The sequence below is a fragment of the Colobus angolensis genome, unplaced genomic scaffold, assembly GCF_000951035.1.
Source record: "Colobus angolensis palliatus isolate OR3802 unplaced genomic scaffold, Cang.pa_1.0 Scaffold85, whole genome shotgun sequence".
Lineage (NCBI taxonomy): Eukaryota > Metazoa > Chordata > Mammalia > Primates > Cercopithecidae > Colobus > Colobus angolensis.
Genome location: NW_012122376.1, coordinates 5,838,747 through 5,863,076, shown reverse-complemented (window position 1 = coordinate 5,863,076; position 24,330 = coordinate 5,838,747). Strand labels below are relative to the sequence as shown.

The 24,330-nt window shown below is 37.8% G+C and overlaps 1 protein-coding gene across 1 annotated transcript; it reads right to left on the bottom strand.

The window, feature by feature from the left end:
* Positions 1–1,147: 1,147 nt before the first annotated feature.
* LOC105503350 (chromosome unknown open reading frame, human C10orf88) lies at positions 1,148–22,085 on the bottom strand. The gene is made up of 6 exons (XM_011930224.1): positions 21,699–22,085; positions 20,473–20,676; positions 19,289–19,361; positions 15,923–16,129; positions 8,221–8,675; positions 1,148–2,910 (listed from the first exon to the last, which is right to left on the bottom strand). The coding sequence occupies exons 1-6, from the start codon at positions 21,860–21,862 to the stop codon at positions 2,676–2,678; spliced, it is 1,338 nt and encodes a 445-aa protein (XP_011785614.1). The 5' UTR covers positions 21,863–22,085; the 3' UTR covers positions 1,148–2,675.
* Positions 22,086–24,330: the final 2,245 nt, after the last annotated feature.

The window sequence follows — 24,330 nt, the reverse complement described above, 5'->3', positions numbered from 1 at the left end:
TGGCTCCTTAACTGTAACACTCTTTTTCTGTAGAGACAGGGCCTCACTATGTTTACTCAGGCTGGACTCAAACTCCCTGTCTCAGCCTCCCAAAGTGTGAGCCACCATGCCCAGACAGACTATAATAATTTCAGAAGTTTTCTACCTCACACTGGGAAGCCAAACTAAATCAGCCATTTGAAATAGAAATACTTCTAGGGGCTGGGTGTGGTGGTTCACACCTGTAATCCCAGAACTTTTTGAGGCTGAGGTGGGTGGATCATTTGAGGTCAGGAGTTCAAGACCAGATTGACCAATAGGGTGAGACCCCGTCTCTACTAAAAATACAAAAACTAGCCAGGTATGGTGGTGTGTGCCTGTAATCCCAGCCACTCAGGAGGTTGAGGTAGTTGAATTGCTTGAACCCAGGAGGCGAATGTTGAAGTGAGACGAGATCGCACCACTGCACTCCAGCCTGGGTGACTTCTCAGAAAAAGAAAAAAAAAAGAAATACTTTCAGGGATATTTTGTTTTTGACTTTTAACATAAACACTAAGCTAATTCAAATAACAGTTCCTCTATGTTATGCTGGCATTGTTCCAAATAACAAATGCATAAGAGTATGTAGAGAAATCACAAATTTATCAAATTTCAAATTGCCAAATATTACTCTTTAAAATTATTGTTATCTTGCTTCCCAATTACTTCATCATCAAATGCATGCAGAAGGAATTCAGAATTGGCCTTTCAACTGTCTGCCTCTAACTTCATTCATCATCCTTGCTTGGAATACAGTAATTGCTACTACATCATAGTGAGGCACTTGGTGAATCAATGAACAGACTACAACTACCACAGGATGCAGGACTATCAACTAACAGATTCAAACTTGAGACAGACTTCTCAATGAGAATGGAGATACTATCTTATATATGTTATGAACATCCCATAAATAACGGCCCTTCAAGGACTAGCAAAAGGGATATGCAAATCCTGACATTCCTATGGTCACAGTTTGTTTCATATACTGTATCACCTTTGTAGTATGACAAAAATGAACAAACAGCATAAAAATTAGCCCTCCTTTTGTTACCAACAAAGCTGGTCCTCCAAAAGATGGGGTCTTTCCCTGTTGGGTGTCACAAAGCCGATACATGAAACCAAAAAAGAGTGACAAACAGTGCAGGTTTTATTCAATTGCCACAGAATTGAGAAGCAGGAGCATGGTTCACAAATCAACTTTTCAACTAATGAGGAGTGAGGGGGTTAAAATATAATTTCTCTAATAAAGGTGTTTCACATTAAAGCAAAGGGAGGAATATTTATGGATTTTTCAGAAATGGGCAGTGAACTTCCTAAAACCAGAGTGCTGCCTTCCTTTTTGTCCTTTCATGGCTTCTTCTGGTCATTGTCATGGCGACTGTCAACAGTCATGGCGCTGGTGGGAGTGTCATTTAGCACAGAAATAAGATTATAAAAAGGCTGAGGTCTTTTAAAAGTCATTTGGTCAGCTATCGCGGTTGTAACCAGTCTCCTCTGGTCTGGTTACAAAGGGAACTTTTCAACACAGGCACCCTGTTTCTTAAAGATAAGCAGAGTTATTAGGGCAGGGTAAAAATTCAGTTATGTCATGCAGGAATTACATCAGGTAACACTTTTAAAGAAGAAATTTGCCAAAACATTAAATGAGTATGAGATGCCCATTTTCTAAAAAATAAGACATTTGAAGTAAAGATTAGTTGAGAATAAAACAGTTCTACTAACTAAAGACAAGTAGTTCCCAGAGCAGGTGCATTTATTTTTATATGCAAATATATCACACTTCAATGCATATACAATAGTTATAAGATCTGAAACCTAAGCCTATCAGAGAGAATTGCAATCCCTTGACTCATATGTGTTCATCCTTAAATGGAGAGCCTCAGTATTTCATACAATAAACATGCCAGAAAAGGATTCTGGGGAGAAAACCCGTATCAGCTCAAAAGGAGAGGTTTTCTTATACTGTCTGGAATTACTGAGGTCAAACAAGATGACTACATCTGTTTTACAGGAAACATCAAATCCAAAGTACTAATCATAACAAGGACTAGGCTGGTTCTGATATTTACTTTCCTACCTACAGCTACTCTGTAATGAAACAAATAATATTAACAGCCCCAGAGTGAACTGATTTTACACATGCCAAATTATCACATCTTATTCATTATCTCAGATAAGCAATACAAAACATAAACCGGTAATCTGAATTAAAGGCTCCAAGTCTTAAGTATCCAATTTTCCAAGACAATCAGAAAAAGAAAAAATTCAAATACTCTAAGCATTATTTTTCATACTTCTAAGACTGTAAAATATTTGTATAAATAAAAATTATACTTAAACACATATACAATACAAACTAATAAACTGTATTAGAAATCCTCAAGCATTTTGAACTCTCAACACAAGTACACATACATTCCTGTAAGACTGAAAAATATCGTGAGCAAAAATAATTTGACTGTATCATATTAACTCGATGTACAGTACTGGATTTAAAATAACAAGTGTAGTAAAAATGAAAACTGAGGTCACTTTGTGTAAGACAATGATCCCTCAAAGGACATTAAATACTTGCTTTTTATAAATATTTTTGGGTTTTGGCTTTGTAATAAATATGTAATAAATATCTTCAGTACACTGTTTACATTGAGAGCTTATCTTTCTCCATTTGAAAGTCTTTCTCCAGAGTCATAATGTCTCAGAGGTATCCCAGTGGGCGGGGAGTTGGGATTTTGCAGCAAATCCATTAACAAAGCAATCTTATCATCAATGTGCTCCTGGAGTTTATATATTCGCTGGTCAATGTAATCCATAAGTTTCTTTTCCATCAGTTCCATATTTTTAGAAAGAATCTTTTCCAAGTAGGAGCAAACAGGTTGCTCTTCCATTCTAAAAATACATTTTAAAAAATATGTAAATTTTCCCTAATATTACAACAAAAACAACCAAGCTTATAAAACGAGCAGCCAATATAAATTGCTGAGAATTGTCTCCACAGCTGTGCTCTGTCTTCTTACAATGCATTTCTAGGTTCTAATATACATCCACAACAGGCAACCACAGCCCTAAATGCCCAACACATTATTAATTCTTTTTTAGTATACAATTGAACAGAAATATAAAAGTGAAAAGGAACCCCCAAAGAGCAAGTCTTTAGAAAGGGTCTTTTTGATTTTGAGCTCCAATCAAAACTGATCTTGCCCAATTTTCTTCTAAAGTTAACACGTGTATTTTCTAATACTTCCCCAAGCAACTCTATAAAGTTTTTCTTCCTTCATACAAACGACCTTATTAAACTACTGGAAGGTTATTTTTTAACCTGATATAAAAACACTTGAGAATTTAACTAGAATGGGCAAACTAATAAAATAAATAAAAAGAACATCAATTTCTAACGTTCACCATGAACATTAGAACAGTAAGTTTCAGGGCAGGCACGGTGACTCACGCCTGTAATCCCAGCACTTTGGGAGGCCGAAGTGAGTGGATCACTTGAGGTCAGGAGTTCGAGACCAGCCTGGCCAACAAGGTAAACTCTGTCCCTTACTAAAACTACAAAAATTAGCTGGGTATGGTGGTGGGCGCCTGTAGTCCCAGCTACCTGGGAGGATCGCTTGAACCCAGGAGACAGAGGCTACAGTGAGCCAAGATTGCGGCATTGCACTCCAGTCTGGGTGATAAAACAAGACTCCGTCTCAAAACAAGAACAGGAACTCTCAGAATGTGGTCCACAGAACCTTGGGGTCTCCATGATTCTTTTAGGAATTCACTGAGGTCACAAGTAGGTTTATACTAAGATATTATTTGACTTTTTCATCCTCATACTCATGAAAGAGGCTACAAAATCTATGTTATTGCTCTGATGACTAACAGAATCTGTAGTTGTGTATTCTTCTCTTTCCTAAAATTTCACAAAGTAGTAGAGATTTAGTGTATAAATATATGCTATAATGATATAATGAAACAAATAATATTAACAGCCCCAGAGTGAACTAATTTTACACATGCCAAATATCACATCTTATTCATTATCTCAGATAAGCAATACAAAACATAAACTGGTAATCTGAATTAAAGGCTCCAAGTCTTAAGTATCCAATTTTGGGATTTAGGCAGTGAACTTCCTAAAACCAGAGTGCCGCCTTCCTTTTTGTCCTTTCATGGCTTCTTCTGGTCATTGTTATGGCGATTGTCAACCATCATGGCGCTGGTGGGAGTGTCATTTAGCACAGAAGATTTTACAGACTTTCAGAGATTAATACACTCTGTTCTCAGTATTCCTACTGTGCTCTTACTAGTTATATTTGACTATACATGTATAATTCAATAAATATAAGGCAGTCAAAAGCTATTACGTATAGATTCACGTACATTTAAAATAACACTATTCTCAATAAAATTTTAAAATCTGTCTTTTTTTTCATAAAGACTGTTATTTATGTTAATACACAGTGGGTTTATTGTTATTTTTAAACAAATATTTTTATGTAGCCTACATAAGTTTATTGGAGTCCTCAATTATTTTTAAGAGTGTAAAGAACAAAAGTCTGAGAACTACTACTCTAGAATACACCAAAGAGAGTTTTTAGGAAACTCTTTTATTTTGAAATAATTATGGATTCACAGGAAGTGGCAAAGATATTAGTTTCTCAATGCCCTTTATCCAATCCTCCCAATGGTTACATCTTATCTACCTATAATCCAATATCAAAACCAGGAAATTGATATTAGTATGTGTGTGTAGTGTTCTATGCCATTTTATCACATGTACACGTTTATTTAACCACCACCATAATCAAAAGGCAGAACCATTCTTGAACTACAATGGTCTCCTTCCTGCTACCCCTCTTTTGTCATATCTACTTCCCTAAAGTCTTCTTTCCCTAATACCTACCTGGTAACCATCAACATGTTGTTCATCACCACAATTTTATTATTTTGAAAATGCTATATAAGTGAGATCATACAGTATGTGACCTTTTGTGATTCTCTTGTCACTCAGCAAAATGCCTTTGAGAGATGTCCAAGTTGTTTTTTACCGCTCATCAGCATTGCATGATATGGATGTACTACAGTTTAACCATTCACCTATTGCTAAGACATTTTAGTTGGGACTTTTGGAATATTACAAAGAAAGCATCTACTAACAACTGTGTACAAGTTTCTGTGTAGACCTGAACTTTCATTTCTCTGGGATGTCCAGGAGTATAACTGCTGGGTTGTATGGTAACTGTATGTTTAGTTTTTAAGATACTGCCAAAATAATTTTTAGAGTGACTGTACCATTTTTATTCCTACCAACAATGTATGAGAGATCCAGTTCCCACACATCTTTGTCAGCATTTGGTATTGTTACCATTTTTAAAATTTAGTCATCCAAATATGTAGTGATACCTTGTGGTTTTAATACGCATTTCCCTAATAGTCAGGAAATCAGTGTTGATCAACTTTCCATGTGCTTATTTGCTACTTGTATATCCTGTCTGTTGAAATGACTATTAGTTTGCCCATGGTTGAATTGGATTATTAGGTTTTATTTGTATTTATTTTCTTTTAACATACAGTTTTGAGAGTTCTTTACGTACTTCAGATACAGGTCATTTGCTGGATTTGTACTTTGCAAAGAATTTCTCACAGTTTGTATTTCAATTTCCTTAACAGGGTCTTTCACAGACAAAAGTTTTACATTTTGATGGGGCTCAATGTATCAGTTTTTTATTTTATGGATCATGCTTTTGATGTCATATTTGATAACTCATTTACTAGTCCTAGGTCCCTAGAGTTTCTCCCATAGAAAAGCTTTATAGTTTTATATTTTACATTTTAGTCTATAAGTAATTTTGTGTTAATTTTTGCATAAAGTATAAGGTTTAAGCCACAATTCATCTTTTGCCTGTGGATATCCAACTGCTCCAGCACACGTTAAAAAGACAATTTTACCTCTATTGAATTATTTTTGCATTGTCAAACATCAGTTGGTGTTTATTTCTGTGCTATCCATCTATAAGTCTATCCCTCTGACAATAACAGTCTTGAATACTGTGGCTATATGTCTTGAAATCAAGTAGTGATTTCTCTTACACTTTTTCAAAAATTTTTACAGTTCCTTTATCTTTCCATTTAAAAAAATTTCCCATTTCTAAATTTTAGAATCATCTCATTCATAAAAAATCATGCTCAAGTTTTCATAGGAATTGCATTAAATTTATATATCAGCTAGGAGAGAATTGACGTTTTTACTATGTTGTATCTTGAAATCCATGAATATGGTATGTCTCTCCAGTTTTTAGGGCTTTTCTTTCCTTCGTATTTTATACTTTTCAGTTCACATATCCTGTATATATTTTGTTAGCTTTATAAATTTTTTCATACACTGTATAAGTACTTTTTATAGATTTACATATATTTACATGTATTTTTGTGTATTTTAATTTTGGGGGGCATTCTAGTTTGGTGTCAGGCTAATACTGACTTCACAGAATGAACTGGAACGTCTTCCCTCCTCTTCTAGTTTTTGAAAGCATGCAAAATTGATGTTCTTTAAATGTTCAGTGGAAACTTCCAGTATAGCCATCTGGGCCTGGATATTTCTTTTTCATGAGCTTTCCAATCATTAATTAAATATTTTTAGTGGTTATAGGACTATTCTATTACTTATTTCATGTTGGCTGAGTTTGGTTGGTAGTTTGTAGTTTTGGGGAAATTAATCCATTTCTCCTAAGTTGTCAAATTTATGAGCATAAATTTGTTTGTAATATTCCCTCCCTTGTTATCTTTTAATGGCCTTAGAATCTGTAGTGACATCTCATTACATTCCGGATACTGATGATTGCATCTTCTCTCTTTTTATCTGTTGATAGTCTTGTTAGAAGTTTATCAATTTTACTGAAATTTTCAAAGAACTGGCTTCTGGCTTCACTGACTTTGTTTGCTTGTTTTCAGTTACATTGATTTCTGTTCTTTATTATTTCCTTCTTTCTGCTTGCTTTTAGTTCAGTTTGCTTGGCTTTAAAATTGTAAATTCAATTTAATGGTCATTGGACTATTCAGATTATTTTATTTTGGTTGAATTGTAGTTTTATGCTACTGATTTGAGAACAATCCTCTTTTCTAAGGTAATCATTTAGTGCTATAAATATCCTTATCAACACTTCTTTAACTGCATCCCACAAATTTTGATGTGTTGTATTTTCATTCATTTCTGTGTAATACGTTTAATTTCTGTCAAAACTTTTTCTTGAACCATAAATTTAAGAATACTGTGTAATTCCCCAAAATCTGGAAATTTTGTTGTCTTTTATTGATTTCTAGTAAGATTCATTTATGGTCAGAAAGCATACATTGTATTATTTCAATCCTCTTGAATTTGGTCACATTTGCTTTGTGACTCAAGATATAATCTATCTTTGCAAATCTTCCATAGATGCTTGAAAAAAGTGTATATTCTCCTATTGTTCATAGAGTTCTCTATAAATATCAACTCAATCCTGCTGGTTGTTGGTGGTGTTTAGTTACAAAATAATCCAACTGCCTCAATTTCAAATAAAATCTCTTATGCTAAAGAATACTAAACAGTGTGGCAACATGTTTAAGCCAAAACCACATCTAGAGTCCTGAATTCTAGTCTAGAACACCATTTTGACACACTATATATTAAGCAATTAGGAACACACTAAATACTTAGCTACCTCTTAATCAGATATGTACTGCCAAAATAAGGGATTAAGAGACTGGGGATAATAGCCTGTAAACTACAAATTATTATTATCCTAATATAGTTTTTTAATAATTCAGGTATTTGCCTAGACCAAACATAATCTTCAAGGAAAATGTCACAATGACATGCTTAACATACCCAGGCACAAAATAGTACAAATATATAAAAACAACATAAAGATTATGATTCCCACAGCTCCTTTCCATTCATGCAAATCACTTTTCTATTCCAACTGTGAACTAATACTTGTGACCCTTCCACAAAATGCCTGAGAAGTGTGCAAAACCTCCAGTTATAGGGATTTCTTTCAAAGTAACCCATTAGTTATCCCCTTTAAGTGGATTAATGGTAAAATGTAAAACTTGCTAAAATTTTCTCTGGAAACGCATTTTAGGAGTACTCATTGAGACAAATCTGTTTCCTTTTATCTGATTTTTCCACCTACCAAATCAAAACTTCATATGTCTTAAAATAATACTTACCCAACACCAAGAATGCGTTCGCCATGCTTGGTGATGTTTTCCTGACACTCGGTCTTATTTCCCACACGGAGATGATTAACTTGACTACATAAATTCTGGAGAAAAGGCAGCAACTCAGAGTTAGGTATATTTGAGTTGTCACTTGCTTTCTTTGGTAAGAAAGAGGACGTTGCATTTTTAAGATCATTTTCAAGAAGGGAATGGTTTTGAGGCACAATTTTACACTCATCAAGCTTGGTAGAATTCTCTCCACCAGGTAGTTGTGTACTTTTATCAATGTAAGTTTGTAAGTTTTCAGTCACATTCCCAGATGTCAATCCAGTTCTAAAAGGAAAAGGTGTGGAGGATGACTTGTCTAAGGCTCCTAAGGTAGATGAGGATTGTAGTCCAATCATATGCTTGTATCCAGAATTGCCCAACACCAACTGAAGCTGCTCTCCAATGGGAATACAATTCTAAACAAAGTAAACAAGTAAATGTTAATATTAACAATACTGACAGCTAACTTTTGGAGTAATTACTATGAGTTGGGCACTGTGTATTGTTTCATTTGATCCTCAAACATCCTTATAAAGTAGGCCACTACTACTATCCCAATATTAAGCTGAGGAGACCAAGGCTAAAGGTACGTAGCCAAGGTAATCAGCCAGTAAGTGGCAGAATTGGGACATGAATGCAGGCCACTTGACTCCACAGTCATGACTTTCAATTACTTCATTGTAGTTTTTCCCAAAATATTAAATAAATACTAGCATGAATAGTCAAACTGCACTGACACTAATGTTTCCACTACAAATGTCTCTTTATGATAATAAAATGTACTACTCTCAACTGAGTCACAAGAACTGATAAGTTTCTTAAAATTCAATTATATCATTCCCAACTGTCAAAATATGGTAAGTCACTCACTTTTATCCAGTAGAATCTTTTGCAATGAATTTTTCCTGGAAACTACACAGATAGTTACGCTATTTAAAGTTAGATGCTCTATGGATACATTTGTGACATTTTCAATGACTGAAATTAGCTACTTCTGGCTGGGTTTGCTTTAAGAATTCCCAGAATAATGAGAGTTGTTTTGCAGCCTCAATTCAACTGCTTATGTAGTATTATTTCCTGAGAAGATTCTGGCTTACCTTGAAGGGATGATTACAATATCTCCCTTTTATGCTCTTTAATTTTTCCATTAGATAAAAGAAAATACCTCTAGCCTAAGTGTTAAGGCATATGGCTCTACTCTAAGTTCAAAACATAAAAGTCTACTACAGATTCTTATCAGGGGATATCATCCCACACTTATTGCTGTTCAACAGCTGGTGGAATAGACTGAAAAAGCAATATGTAAATTAGCTGAAGAAACTCAGTTCATATACTTACAGATATTCTAAAAAGTTATTACTAAACTAAGCCAGAACAACATTCATTTATTCAACAGATATTTACCAGGAATCTACTCTGTGCTAGGTGTTGTTTCAAGCACTGGAAATAAAGCAGTGAACAAAATAAATTAAAATCCCTGACCTCACAGAGCCTGTATGACAGGGGAGCAAGGAGACACAAACTACAAAAGAAAAGAAGGAAAAAGGGGAAATGAAAGAAAAGAAAGAGAGAAAGTAAGAGAAAGAGAAAGGAAGTGAAGAAGGAAGAAAGAAGAGAAAAAAATAAAGAAAAGAAAAGAAAGAAAAAATGTATCATGAAATGGAGATGGTGATAAATACTTTAGAGAAAAATAACGCAGAAAGGAGAATAATAAGGGCCAGGGAAGCTGGGGGAAGATTTGTAATGTCATGTCCCCATCTAACTTTTTACCAAACTGCACTTTGGAAAAGTGCTCTTTATAGAGAAATGTTAACCTATTGTTTAAGTTTATCTTGTTTTATAAAATGCAAGTTTTGAATAAACCTGAATATTTAAATATTCCTGGAATAAGATGAAGTAAGTAAAATTACAAAATGTTAACATTGGACAACTCCCCATAAGCTCAAAGGAAGTTATTCAGTTATAACAGGAAAGTCCATTTATTTCTCTATGACATTTCAAAACAAACTGTACAGTGGAAAACTACATTAAAAGTAATATTTACACTACAGTCAATATCAAAATTACGGGTGAACATTAAGGAGGCAGAACATTTAAACAGAAAAATCTACATGTAAAGGTATTTGCTATGTAAATTTTTCCTTTCTGACATATAATATTCTGTTTATAAAAATTCACTGATTATGAAAATTAGTCATTGGTTAAGAATGTAAAATAGTACAGTAGTGATGAAAAACAGTATGGAGGCTCCTCAAAAAATTAAAAATAGAACTACTATATGATCTAACAATCCCACTTCTGGGCGTATATCCAAAAGAACTGAAATTGGGATCTCAAAAAAGATTATCTGCACTCCCATGTTCACTGCAGCAGTACTCACAACCGCCAAGATACAGAAACAACCTAAATGTTCACTGACTGACGTATTGATAAAGAAAATGAAATATCATTGAATGAGTGTCATACAATGAAATACCATTCAGCCTTTGAGAAGAAGGCTATTTTGTCATGTGACAATATGATCAATCTGGAAGACATGCTAAGTGAAATTAGCCAGGCACAGAAGAATAAACAATGGATGATTCCACTAACGTGATGTATCTAAAATAATTAAATTCAGAAAGAGAGAGTAGAATGGTGGTTGCTAGGAGATGGGGGGAAGGAGAAACGAGGAATTGCTATTCAATGAGTATAAAGTTACAGCTTTACAAGATGAATCTGTTTTACAGACCTTCTGTACAACAGGGTCTATAGTTAACAACACCATATTGTACACTTAAAAATTTGTTAAGAGGGTAGATCTCACATTAAGTATTCTTACCACAATTTTAAAAAGGTCATATTTTCTGAGATGAGAGCTCTTTAGACGATCTTTTCTCTTTGGATTAAATATCAAGAAATTCAGGTATGTCTACATGCCACCATAGGAAATGAAGAATTCTCAGGTGCCCGTGTTGGTTAAAATTCATGGTGAAGAAAAATTACTTATAAATAAAACTATAAAAATTTAAAGACATGGCCAAAATAAAAATATATCTAGTTTCATTTTTTCCTAAAGTCAAGATTTTAAAATAGAGAAAAAACACAGTAAACTAATATTCTCCAATTGTTTCCAAAATTTGTTCACAAACAATTGCTTCCTTTTTAAAATCTTCCATTAAAACAGTTATTATCAAACTACAATGTACATAAAACTCACTTAGACATGACTGTTTAAAACACTGATTCCTGGACCCCACCCTCTGGGAATGAGTAGTGAGGGTCAGGAATCTGCATTTTGAAGACCTTCCAAAGGATTCTGACACAGGTGTTCAATGACGGACTGTACTTGAAAAAACACATTGCCCTAAATAAATTCTTAATAAAGCACAAATCTCACAAGCTTGTCAAAGTCTTTATTTATCTTCAATATTCCTTTACACAAGTACTTTTAATTTCCTCTTTATCTCTAAACTTGAAAAAAAAAAACCCGTGTGCACTTAGTAACTCCACATCCCAAATACCCAGTTACTACCTAAATACCCAGTTACCACCTAAATACCCAGTTACCAGCTAAATACCCAGTTACCACCTAAATACCCAGTTACCACCTAAATACCCAGTTACCACCTAAATACCCAGTTACCAGCTAATCCCTCACGACTTGGTTTATGTCTCGTCACTATTCAAACTCACTCCCTGAGGACCTCCAAGAAACAGTTGATCAATTCAATAGGTGTGTGCACATATACACACATACATACATGTATATATACACATATATACACACATACACACACGCACACACATATATATATGTACGTGTCACATTACAAAGTTTTGGTCAACAATGGACCCACATATGACAGTGGTCCCATAAGATTATAATGGAGCTAAAAAATTCCAATCGCCAAGTGGCATCACAGTAACACATTACTCACATGTTGGTGGCAATGTTGATGTAAACCAACCTACTGCACTGCCAGTCATATAAAAGCATAGCATGCTTTGTGAGGCTGAGACGGGTGGATCATGAGGTCAGGACATCAAGACCATCCTGGCTAACACGGTGAAACCCCATCTCTACTAAAAAAAAATACAAAAAAACGAGCCGGGCGAGGTGGCGGGCGCCTGTAGTTTCAGCTATTCAGGAGGCTGAGGCAGGAGAATGGCATAAACCTGGGAGGTGGAACTTGCAGTGAGCCGAGATTGTGCCACTGCAGTCCAGCCTGGGCAACAGAGCGAGACTCTGTCTCAAAAAAAAAAAAAAAGCATAGCATGTACAATTATGTACACCATATACTACACAGTAATAATAATAATAATCAATGACTATGTTGCTGGTTTATGTACTTACGATACCATATTTTTACTCTTAAAGTATATTCCTTCTGCTTATATATTTTAAAAGTTAACTGTAAAACTACCTCAGGCAGGTCCTCTGGGAGGTCTTCCAGAAGAAGACATTGTTATTATACAATATGACAGCTCCATGGGTACTACTGTCCCTGAAGATCTTCCAGTGGGGCAAGATATGGAGGTGAAAGACAGTGATACTTATGATCCTGACCCTCTGTAGGCCTAGGCTAATGTGAATGTTTGTGTCTTTGTTTTAAGCAAAAAAGTTTAAAAATTAAAAAAAACAAAAAACAAAAAAAGCTTAATAGAAAAAGGATATAAAGAAACCAAATATATTTTTACAGCTATATAACGAGTTTGTGTTTTAAGCTAAGTGTTACTACAAAAGAGTCAAAAAGTTTTTTAAAATTTAAGTCTACAAAGTTAAAAAGTTACAATAGGCTGGGCATGGTGGCTCATGCCTGTAATCCCACCCAGCACTTTGGGAGGCTGAGGCGGGTGGATCACCTGAGAACCTGGAGTTCAAGACCAGCCTGGCCAACATGGCAAAACACCATCTCTACTAAAAATAAAAAATTAGTTCGGTGTGGCGGCATGTGCCTGCAATCCAGCTGCTAGGGAGGCTGAGGGAGGAGAATCACTTGAACCCAGGAGGCAGAGGTTGCTGTGAGCCAAGATCATGCCACTGCATTCCAGCCTGGGCGACAGAAGAAGACTGTCTCCAAAAAAAAAAAAAAAAAATTACAATAAGCTAAGGTTAATTTATTATTGAAAAATAAAAAATGCTTTAAAAAATTTAGCATAGCCTAAATGTACAGTGTTTATAAAGTCTACAGCAGTGTACAGTAATGTTCTAGGCCTTCATATTCAGTCACTGACTTACCTAGAGTAACTTCTAGTCCTACAAGATTAGTTCATGGTAAGTGCCCTACACAGGCGTGCCATGTTTCATCTTGTATACTATATTTTTACTGTACCTTTTCTATGTTTAGATACACAAATCCTTACCATTATAACTGCCTAGAGTATTCTGTAAAGTAACATGCTATACAGGTTTGTAACCTAGGTAGATAGTAGGCTATATGATCTAGGATTCTGCAAGTACATGATGGTTTCACAACTGTGAAATCCCCTAATCACCTATGTTCTCAGAACATATCCCCACTGTGAAGTGACCCATGACTATGTATATATACTTGGAGTCATAAACAAGACAGATAAGTCTTGTTTGCATGAAGCTTATCTTTTAGGGAGATAAACATGCAACCAATACAAAAACAACAACAAAGTGGTCAAAAGGGCACTGATGAAACTGATAAGGATTTGGAGGTACATGCTACTTTACACTGGTTGGCTAAGAAAGTTGTCATTAAGGATGTAACATTAAAATGAGATCTGAATAAGAAAAATGCAGATACAGAAGTATCACAGAGAGGGGGTTCTGGCCACAGAGAACAGTTACGAGTGCAAAGGTCTGGAGGTGGGAACATATTTAGATATTTATGGAATACAAACATCACAATGTCTGGAGCAAGCTGCCCAAGGAAACATGGCAGGAGATGAGGTTGAGAAGGCGAGCAGGGCCTACATTTTAGAGATCAAGGTAAGGAATCAGGATTAATTCTAAGTACAAAGGGAGGCAAGCAGTCAGGGGGCTTTGCAGAGGAGAAGGATGAGATCCAATTACACTTTTTAGGTCATTCTCGGTACATTGTGGAGAATGGATTGTAGCAGGGCAGGAGGGCCAGTTAGGATTCTCCTGAGGTATCCAGGTGAGAACATGGTGTGGGAGGAAGAAAAGTACACATTTCCATCTTTTTTGAAATTCTTCTTTCTGTGGTTTCCATCATCTTCAGCTCCCCTGGTTCTCTTAACTCAGCCCATATTATAATACTGGGACTACATTAATATTTGTGAACCACACAAAATCTACAAGGAGTTCTTGCATTATTTAAAATTTTCACATCAATTCTGTGATCCTTACGGTGTTACCATTTAGATTTTGTATATGAGGAATTCATATTGAAAAAAAATATGAATCAACTTGCCATAGGATGCAGAACTAAGAAGAGGCAGGACAAGAGCTTGAAGTCACTTTCCCTAACATCAAATCCTTTCTCTTGCTACTCTATCACACTGCTGCCTTCTACGTTTCTGGTTACCTTTCTCCTCTTCCTGTATCTTTACAAATGCAGCTACTCTCCAACGGTCTTTCTTCCTTGCTTTAGTCCCTCCCTTCACTACAGTACCTGTTAGCTACTGTGGGAACACCCCTAAACTTCCCTTCCAGTCACTGAAGGTTTATTCCATTTCTCCTAATCCTCTGTTTCCAGATGTTTGCAACATACTTTCAGGCAATGTCTTATTCACAGCTAAAACTCAATGTTCCCAAAATTAAATTCCTTTTTCCTCCAAGCATCCTCCTCCTTTGGGCTGCATTTATATTATTAGCATCACCATCTTCAGAGCCTCGATTTCATGTTTAACTTGTTTTTTCTATCATAATACCAATATTAAGTTAGCTGTCAAGTCCCAATGGCTCCATCATTTTAGCATCTCACAATCCAGCATTATGTTACTATGTTCAATCTTAGACCTCATTCACTCTTATCTGGATGAGGGGAATAATATGTAGCTCATCTTCTCCTTGCAGTCTCACTTTCTTCAGATTCACCTTACACATGACAGTGGCTTAACATTTCTTGAAACATAAGTCAAAAACATCTACAAATTTAAAGTAGGATCCAAAGCTCTTTATGATCTAGCTGAAATCTACTTTAAACTTCCCCTATTACTGTTTTGCTTCAGAGAAATGAACTACTATTCATTTCTCAGCTATATCAATTTCTTCTAGCATTGAAGATTGTATTCACCTTATTTTTTGTCTGAAATGGCCTTCTTCCTAATTTACTTGCTTAATCCCACCCTTCATTTTAAAGGGCTAGATAAAATACCACTTCCTTTAGTGAGCCTTTCCTTAGTGTTTTCATCATTCCCCACTTACATGCTCCAGAATGTAAAAATTCTTAAAGACTACAGACTAACTGATCATCTTTGCACACTCAAAATTGCTCAAACCAGGGCCTTGTTCACTGCAAGAAAAAAAACTTGCTGAATGAATGAATGAATTCATAAAAAGTATGAAAATGTGTAGTCAAAACACTTCGTAGAAGGGCATATCTATAAAAATGTTAACTTCTATAAAACTAAAAGATAACAGTTAAATCAGTATAAAAGGAAAATTTTAAGTCACTACATTTCTTTACTAAAAGCAATCGTTTTGAAATTGTCAATGGTATCTGGAAAGAAATCCATTTCTACTTACCCGCTGCTGAAATCTAACCATATCCATCAACTGCTGAGCTCCAGGAGATAACTTTGACCCCATGGATTCCATTATGGTTTGGACCTTGTCAAGGTCTATCCTTGATCCTAGAGCAGGAAAGCTTGTTGAAGAATTTGCCAAAACTGATGTCATGTGTACCACAACTTTACTGATGAACACACACTGCCTTTCGCCAAAGGAGAGCAACTATTATAAAACAAAAGTTCCAGAAAATAATGATATTAAAAACAATCATCATTTAAGGTCACTTCTTGGTATCACCTGAACAAGACTGAAGCATTCAAGAATCTAAAAACTAACTTCAAGTATATTTTAAACTTTTCTCTAGAACAGCAATAGTCAGGAAAAATTCCAATTCATCATAAGGCTCAGATGAACTATTTAAATAAAAGAGTCCTTTCAAAAATTAAGACTTCATGTACAATAACAAATGAGGTGGTTAAATAAATGTTTACCTATTTAAAGAACTAAAAATAAACTACAATAGTCCCTCTTTATCTGTGGAGAATATGTTCTAAGACATCCAGTGGCTCCCTGAAACTGCATATAGTACCAACCTCTATATTTTTTCCTATACATACATACCTATGATAAAGTTTAATTTATAAATTAGGTATAGTAAGCATTTAATAATAAAACAGAATTTTGACAATATAATAAAAGTTATGTATATGTTACTGCCCATTAGCCACTTATAGCCAAATGTATCATCAGAAGGTCAATAGTAGCCTAGTGCTATATTACAATGCCTATGTCATTCACCTCACTTCATCTCATTACCCTTCCTGTAATGATGTGATATGATAAAATGCCTACGTAATGGGATGAAGTGAGGTGAATGACATAGGCATTGTAATACAGCACTAGGCTACTACTGACCTTCTGATGATACATTTGGCTGTAAGTGGCTAATGGGCAGTAACATATACAGTAGGGATACACTAGACAAAAGGATGATTCATGTTCCAGACAGGACTGAGCAGGATGGCAGGATATTCCATCATACTACTCTGAAAGAAGCACAATTTAAAACTTATGAATTGTTTATTTCTGAAATTTTCCATTTAATATGTTTGGACCTTGGCTGACTGTGGGTAATGGAAACCAGGGAAAGTAAAACTGCAGATAAAGGAGAACTACTATACACCTACCAATCTGAGACCTTAACATACCACAACTTGCTACTTAACAAAAAATAAGGCTGGCCAGATGCCCATGCAAAATGTTTACTGAAATAGTAAGTAAAATTCAATCCTTTCAAATTCAGAACTATAAGAGAATATCAGAACGATGTAACATAGCTTGCTGGATTACACATAGAAATGACGACTTCAAGGGTGATTTTCTAACTTGTTAAAGGACACTCAATTAGTAAAGGACCAGCTTGAAACCTAGCTCCTCTGGCTTCTATCCCTGTAGTTTATCCAACATTTTATTCTGTCTATATTTCTGAAACAAGAGACATTTCATGTGTGGTACAGACAACAGAGTAGCAAAACTGAAAGGGAACGGGCTTTAGAATCAGACAAACCTGAGTTTAAATTATGACTCTGGTACTTACAACCTGTGTGACCCTGGGCAAATGCTAAATCTGAGTCAGGATTAAAATGAGAGAAGACAGTAGCAATGATTTCACATAGTTGTTGTGAGGATTATATGTTAAAATTTCCAGTAGCGACCACTAAGTGCTCAAAAACTTGTAAGTGCTCAAAAACCTTGCGTCAGAACAAGCTTGCCTATCAATCCTAGAGCTTCCCTGAAATAACCCTTTGCATTCCCATGTACTTTCATAGAACAGTTAAAAAAAAAAAAACATTCACCTTCAGAGACACACACAGGTTCATATATCAAACAAGGACATAGGTCAATACAGACTCATGATCCAAGAACTCTTGAGTGTTGAACCAAAGACGTGACTGTCTTCAACATTTTAAGGAAACACCCTATTAACCTCCTACCTCTCAACCTCTCTATAATTCCCCTTTCTCTTCTTAACCCCATAGCCTTTTTCAGCATTAAATATAATACTTATTTTACTCATTGAGTCTCCTTGTCTGTCTCACCCACTAGAACACAAGCAACATAAGGGCAGACATTTCAGTTTATTTACTTATTGCTAATTCCTAAATGACTGGTATAGTACCTGACATTAAGAGGCACTCAAATCTTTGTTGAATGAATACATCACTTTATTCAAATGGTTTTAGAAGCTCTTTAATATATACTATCCAAAACAACATCTTGGGATAATCAGCTCTGTGAGTTTGCTATCTGCCTGTGAAAATCACTTATTTTTTCTTATTGTAAAAATAAGTGTCAATATTCTATAAGTAATAAGTACAGAATTTTAGAGATAAAAAAAATCCAAGAACTTTCTTCAGCTAATTTTACCCCTGAGATAGGTCCAAAATTTGCCCAAGACTAATTCACTAGTCAGCGACAGAACTGAATTAACACTCAGGGCTGAGGACTTCCAACTCATTACCTTATCCCTAGACTCTGAAGACACAACTAACAGTTACCTTAACAATATTTTCATGCTGAAGACAACAGTCCAATCCTTGTAACTTATTGGTTCTCTTGCTTGAAACTTCTCTAATTTCGTTCTTTTATAAATGGGGCCAAAACTGCTTATGGGTTTTTGCCGCCAGAGTTTATACAGAGTTTTTAAAAATGTTTTTTGCTCAATTTCCCAACACTTCAAAATACACAGCACTACTATATTAACAATACATTACCCAAAGTTAATAAATGGTCAAATTCTATTTTTATTATTTTTTTAGTGAGATGGGGTTTCACTCTGTTGCCCAGGTTGGTCTTGAACTCCTGGGCTTGAGCAATCCTCCCACCTCAGCCTCCTGAGTAACTGGGATTACAAAAATGTACCACTGCACGTGGCTCATAGTTAAATATTAAGAGAAAAAGTCTACTCCCTGGTCACCGGGTGAAAAATTTAAAAAAAAAATTTTTTTTTAATACAATGTTAAAAAGGGCTGACAATTTTTTAGAAAAATAATTTCTTTTTACATGTTTACTAAGTATTTCTGAGCCTCATCTCTACTAAAAATTAAAAAACACCAGGCATCGTGGTGCATGCCTGTAGTCCCAGCTACTCAGGAGGCTGAGGTGGGAAGTTAGCTTGAGCCGGGAGATGAGGTTGCAGTGAGCCATGATTGTCCTGCTGCACTCCAGCCTGGGCAACAGAGCAAGATACTGTCTTGAAAAGAAAAAATAAAAACAAGCAAGCAAGTTGGACTAATTGTATTACTAATCCAAAAGAAAACAAGCATACACAGAGTACAAAAACAACTTTGTTGTCAAATTAGTTAACAACTGACAACTTACCTTTATTTTACAGGCATGTGTGGAGGACTCCAATTGTAGATATTTTTTGTACAAAATAACCTTTTCATGTTCACTAAAAATATAAAAAGAATTAATTTTTTTTACTTACATATGTTGTCACTTTTAATATTTACACTTACAAATAAATGTTTCCAGAACAATATTTAAATCCTAAGATTCAGTTTTCCTGGTGAGGCATGAAGAGTTGGGATCCATTACTGAAGCACACTGCCTGTGACTACATCTACCACTTACTAGGCTCAATGAGAAAATTACATTGTATAACATAGGTACAACCACGTAGCCAGACCGTATTTTAAAGCTCAATGAACACAGCAATTGTTTCCAACATGCAGGATACAAAACAGTCATATTTTGGGTTAAAGACAGATTGGGGAAAAATCTTCATAAGAAATCACAAGTTGCGTTACAGGTTAATAAATAGGTTTATGCAGCACAGTCTTAGATCCTTCCACCATTTCTAATGGGCTTCCAAGAAGAAAATGTGTTCAAAGTTCCAGACTACCAAGTTAACTTTTGGAAGACAGACTGCTTTGAGTTTAAGGAAAGAGACACACCTCTCAAAATTTCATTCTAACAAAACTCTTCCACTAACTAGCTATGACCTCCTACCAATTCACCTCCACTGTTAGTTCTAAACTTCAACATTTAAAAAATAACCAGGCTGATCTACACTGTCTTTAAGATCTCTAAAGTTCTTTTTTTTTTTTTTTGAGACGGAGTCTCGCTCTGTCGCCCAGGCTGGAGTTCAGTGGCGCGATCTCGGCTCACTACAAGCTCTGCCTCCCGGGTTCCCGCCATTCTCCTGCCTCAGCCTCCCGAGTAGCTGGGACTACAGGCGCCCGCCACCTCGCCCGGCTAATTTTTTGTATTTTTTTTTTTTAGTAGAGACGGTGTTTCACCATGTTAGCCAGGATGGTCTCGATCTCCTGACCTCGTGATCCGCCCGTCTCGGCCTCCCAAAGTGCTGGGATTACAGGCTTGAGCCACCGCACCCGGCCACAGATCTCTAAAGTTCTAAACTCCTATGCCTACTGGCACATTTTTATCTTCTCTCCCATAACATATGGCATCAATGTCAGAGAATCAATAATTATCGCAAAAAGTGAGAAAAATCAAAACACTAATTCAGAAGAACACTTTCCCGTGTACAAGCCACACACCTGTCATCCAGGACAGTACAAACATTCTTGCCCCTACTGGTTCCACAGTACTCCTCTCCTAAGTACACTTCCATATTTCTTGCTGAACTTAAAATGCCAATAGAAGCGATTTCTTCATCTCCATCAGGGCCACACCTCAGGTAAAGGAAGCAGGGGTTTTCATCTTGGTTGTTCAGGTTTCTCTTCAAAATCACCAGATCCTGGCTGAGAGGAAAATTGGTGAAAACATCACACAGTATACTTCTCTCAACAAGACTCATAACCCACTTGTTAGGTCATGAGGTTGCTTTCTTCTTCCTTTTTTTTTTTTTGAGACGGAGTCTCTCTCTCTCGCCCAGGCTGGAGTGCAGTGGCGCGATCTCTGCTCCCTGCAAGCTCCCTCTCCCGGCTTCACGCCATTCTCCTGCCTCAGCCTCCCAAGTAGCTGGGACTACAGGCGCCCACCACCACGCCCGGCTAATTTTTTTGTATTTTTAGTAGAGACGGAGTTTCACCGTGTTAGCCAAGATGGTCTCGATCTCCTGACCTCGTGATCCGCCCGCCTCGGCCTCCCAAAGTGCTGGGATTACAGGCGTGAGCCACCGCGCCGGGCAGGGGCTTCTTTCTTCTAACTCACTTCCACTCGCCCTTGAGGTCCAAGCACCTTCCCAAGCATCCAACAAGCGCTCAACACAGAATTCATACGGAAATGGAGGTGTCACACATCAGGGCTTTCCCTCTCATTTTTTCCTTAATCGTCAACATTGTACTCAATCCCCTGCAACTGACTCTCTGATAATTACATAAATAACTGGACACCTACTGTGTACACAGGAGTAGGAGCACAATAAAAGACAAAACTGCATCTTTTTCGAAATTAAGTCGACGACGGTCATCTATAGCTAGACTTTTTTACACAGCTTGTTTTGATGGAGAGCAGGTGGCTTGTTTGAGGGTAGGTGGGTGGACTGACTTTGACAGCAGCCCTGAGGAGCTGCCACGCCTGTCCGGGACGTTTATGAAATTCCGAGTCCGGGTCACCTTCCCCCGCTCACGCCCGGGAGCCTCGGCCCCTTCCCGGCCGGACCCACCCCGGACCACCTCGCAGCTCCCCTCCCCCACTAAAGACCCGGCACCAACTGCTCTCCCGGATCCCGGGCTCAGACCCTCTCGCCTCCCCTCACAGCTCCCAGAGGAGCGCGGCAGTTGCCGAGCGTAGCGACCCCGTCCACGTCGGCTCGGCGCACCCTGGAGCAGGCGGCGCCAGCAGCTCCTCCCAGTCGAAGTCACCGGGGCCGAGACCGGCCCGGGTGAGAAGGAGGTTGTGGGTCAGGGCTCCGCCTGCAACATCCCAAGAAGAGGCCAGCGTGGGGCGGCGGGTGAGGCCCCGGTCCTCGGTCCGTGTCTCCATTCTGCCGCCTTCAGTCACGCCGGCCCAGCCCCGGAACCTCTCTTCCAGTGCTTGAATTTCCGCCGGTACAACGTGAAAGTGGGCGGCAAAGCGACTTCCGGCTCACTCCGCTTCAAGTACCGGCCACTTCTGGCTTTGGTGGGGAGAGTAGGTATCAGAGCCACGCATGCGCATGTGCCTGGTGGACTCAGGCGCGGAGTTCAAAGTGTGCGGGGAAGCGGTCCAGAGCGGAGCCTGTTCACTGGCAGACCCTCTCTCTCTCGCTGGAGACTATGCGCAGGCGCGGTGCACTGTGCGCCGGCACTAGGGTGTTTTTGACGTTGACTGTGGAGAAACAGCAGGCGGCGGGGACTGCCGTTGCTGAGCTGGTGTGGAACGTCTGTGGTCAGGTAGGTGTGGTCTCGTCGCTCTATGCGGCGTGTAAGACTGACTTCTGACCTCGTTCTTTCCCGAGGGGACGCCAGGGCCTTTTGTGCCTCCACTCCGTCGGGTCTGCAGCGTTTGTGGCAGCGAGCGCGGTGGACGCGCTGCCAATTCGGGTTATTTTTACTCCGAACTCTCCTAGCCTCCCTCACACATATTCTCGCGTTAGAGTGGGGGTTGAAGCGGATGATGGGGTTTTGGGGTTGGAGGGCGTCAGTGACGAGTATTGAGCCACGCTGGCCTTCGCCGGGTGCCCATCTCAGCTGACGCCCCCTGACCCCATGTGTGATCTGCCCCTCGGGCCGCGGGAACCCGGGCAGCCAGGACTGGACGCTCTAGGTGACAGAAATCTGAAATGCAAGAAAGACCCAGGGACCGAAGGCAGGGGCTGCGCCGTGAGATTACTACTCATGGCACTGGAAACAGCGAGTGGAAATGGGGTCTCAGGACTCCGTTGAAGTAGAACGTGAACTCAGTCTTGAAGGAGCTTAAGGCTATGGATACAGAATAGTGGAAGCAGATGGAACTTTCTAGATGCTCCACAGGATGGGACTATATAGTGTGCCCCCTCATCCTCTTCCTGTAGAGGCTTGTGCAGATTATTTTTCTGTCTTTTGAGAAAAGGAAACTCTGAAATTCCACTCATCTATAATCTAGAGTTCCAGAGTTGTGTTGAAGGTGGTATCCGCTCTAGGAAATAACGTTTTTGCTCACCCATAATCTCATTTTGTTTCAGAGCTGTCTATTCTGGGTTCATGACTCAGTGCACATTACTTTAATCTTTTTGCTTATGTTTTCATTTGAGTTTATGTACTAGGTCGTGTGCCCTCTAGCTAAAAATGAGAATAGAGTAACCTTTGCATTCTGTTTCCCTGTGTCAAAGCAAGAAAAATGATGACCAACTGTATTTTTCTATAAGTAATCACCAGAATGTATGTATGGTAGGTGAATTCACCAAGATTGAAAGAGAGAAATGTCACCCAAGGTCTATCATAGCAGAATTGCAAAGTCCTCGTTTGCAAAGGTTTTTTAATATTTCAGACTCATTCTAAGTTGTCTTTGTCATTATTTTTGTCCTGTACGTCCTGCTTCTTGTGGTCATAAGTTAACGTTGATCCTAAAAATGTGGACAGTCCGAAGGAAAATAGGCTCTTCAGAAACTAATCTGCAATTTCGTGAGCAATATCAATATTGTAAACTGGATTTTGACTTCCTTAAATAAAGCTGAATGGCCAGGAATCAGAAAACGAAAGATTCCTATGGTCTATCCTTTCCTTTATTTCCATAGAGCCAGTAAACCACCAATCTTCGTTTTCTTAAAGAAAGATTTTCCTGTCTCGCTTTTTCTGTTGGGCACTAGCTTCATCTGAACGATTCCAGGAGTTTCTGTCAGTAGCTTTCATTTTCATTCTTTGCACTGCCCTTTTCTCCTTCTGGTGATTGATGTTCCTAACTGAATCAACACCTTCACTCCTTAACATAGCAGGCAGAGTCCTTTGTACTATGAACCCTGCCTACCTTCCAGTTTCCTCTACCTAGAATGCCGTTTTTTTCAATAGTAGGAAAAATCCTATTTATCATGCGAAACCAAGCTTGCTTCATCCTGCTATAGAATTAAACAAATTCCTCTGTGCTGCACTTACCACTTTTTTAGGCAGTATAATTCTCCTTTGGTGTCAAACTTTGCCAGTTTATGTATCTGTGTTCCCTACTATCTGCATGCTTGCTGAGATTAGGCATTATGTTGAGTACAGGTTTGTTGTATGGAATTGATAGGTTGGTGACAGCTTTTATCACATAAACTAAGAGCAGCAGAAAAAAGAAAATTAGTACATTCAATCTTAAGCTTTTTTTCCAAAGCCAGGGTGGTTGTGGTTCAAAGCTGACTTCAATCTTAATATGATCCTTTATTTTTGTCATGAATTACAAATGAGATTTTTGCTTTACTTTTCCCTTTGAAATAAATCATAAAATATAGTTGGTGATATGGTTGGCTGTGTCCCCACCCAAATGTCATCTTGAATTGTAGCTCCCATAATTCCCAC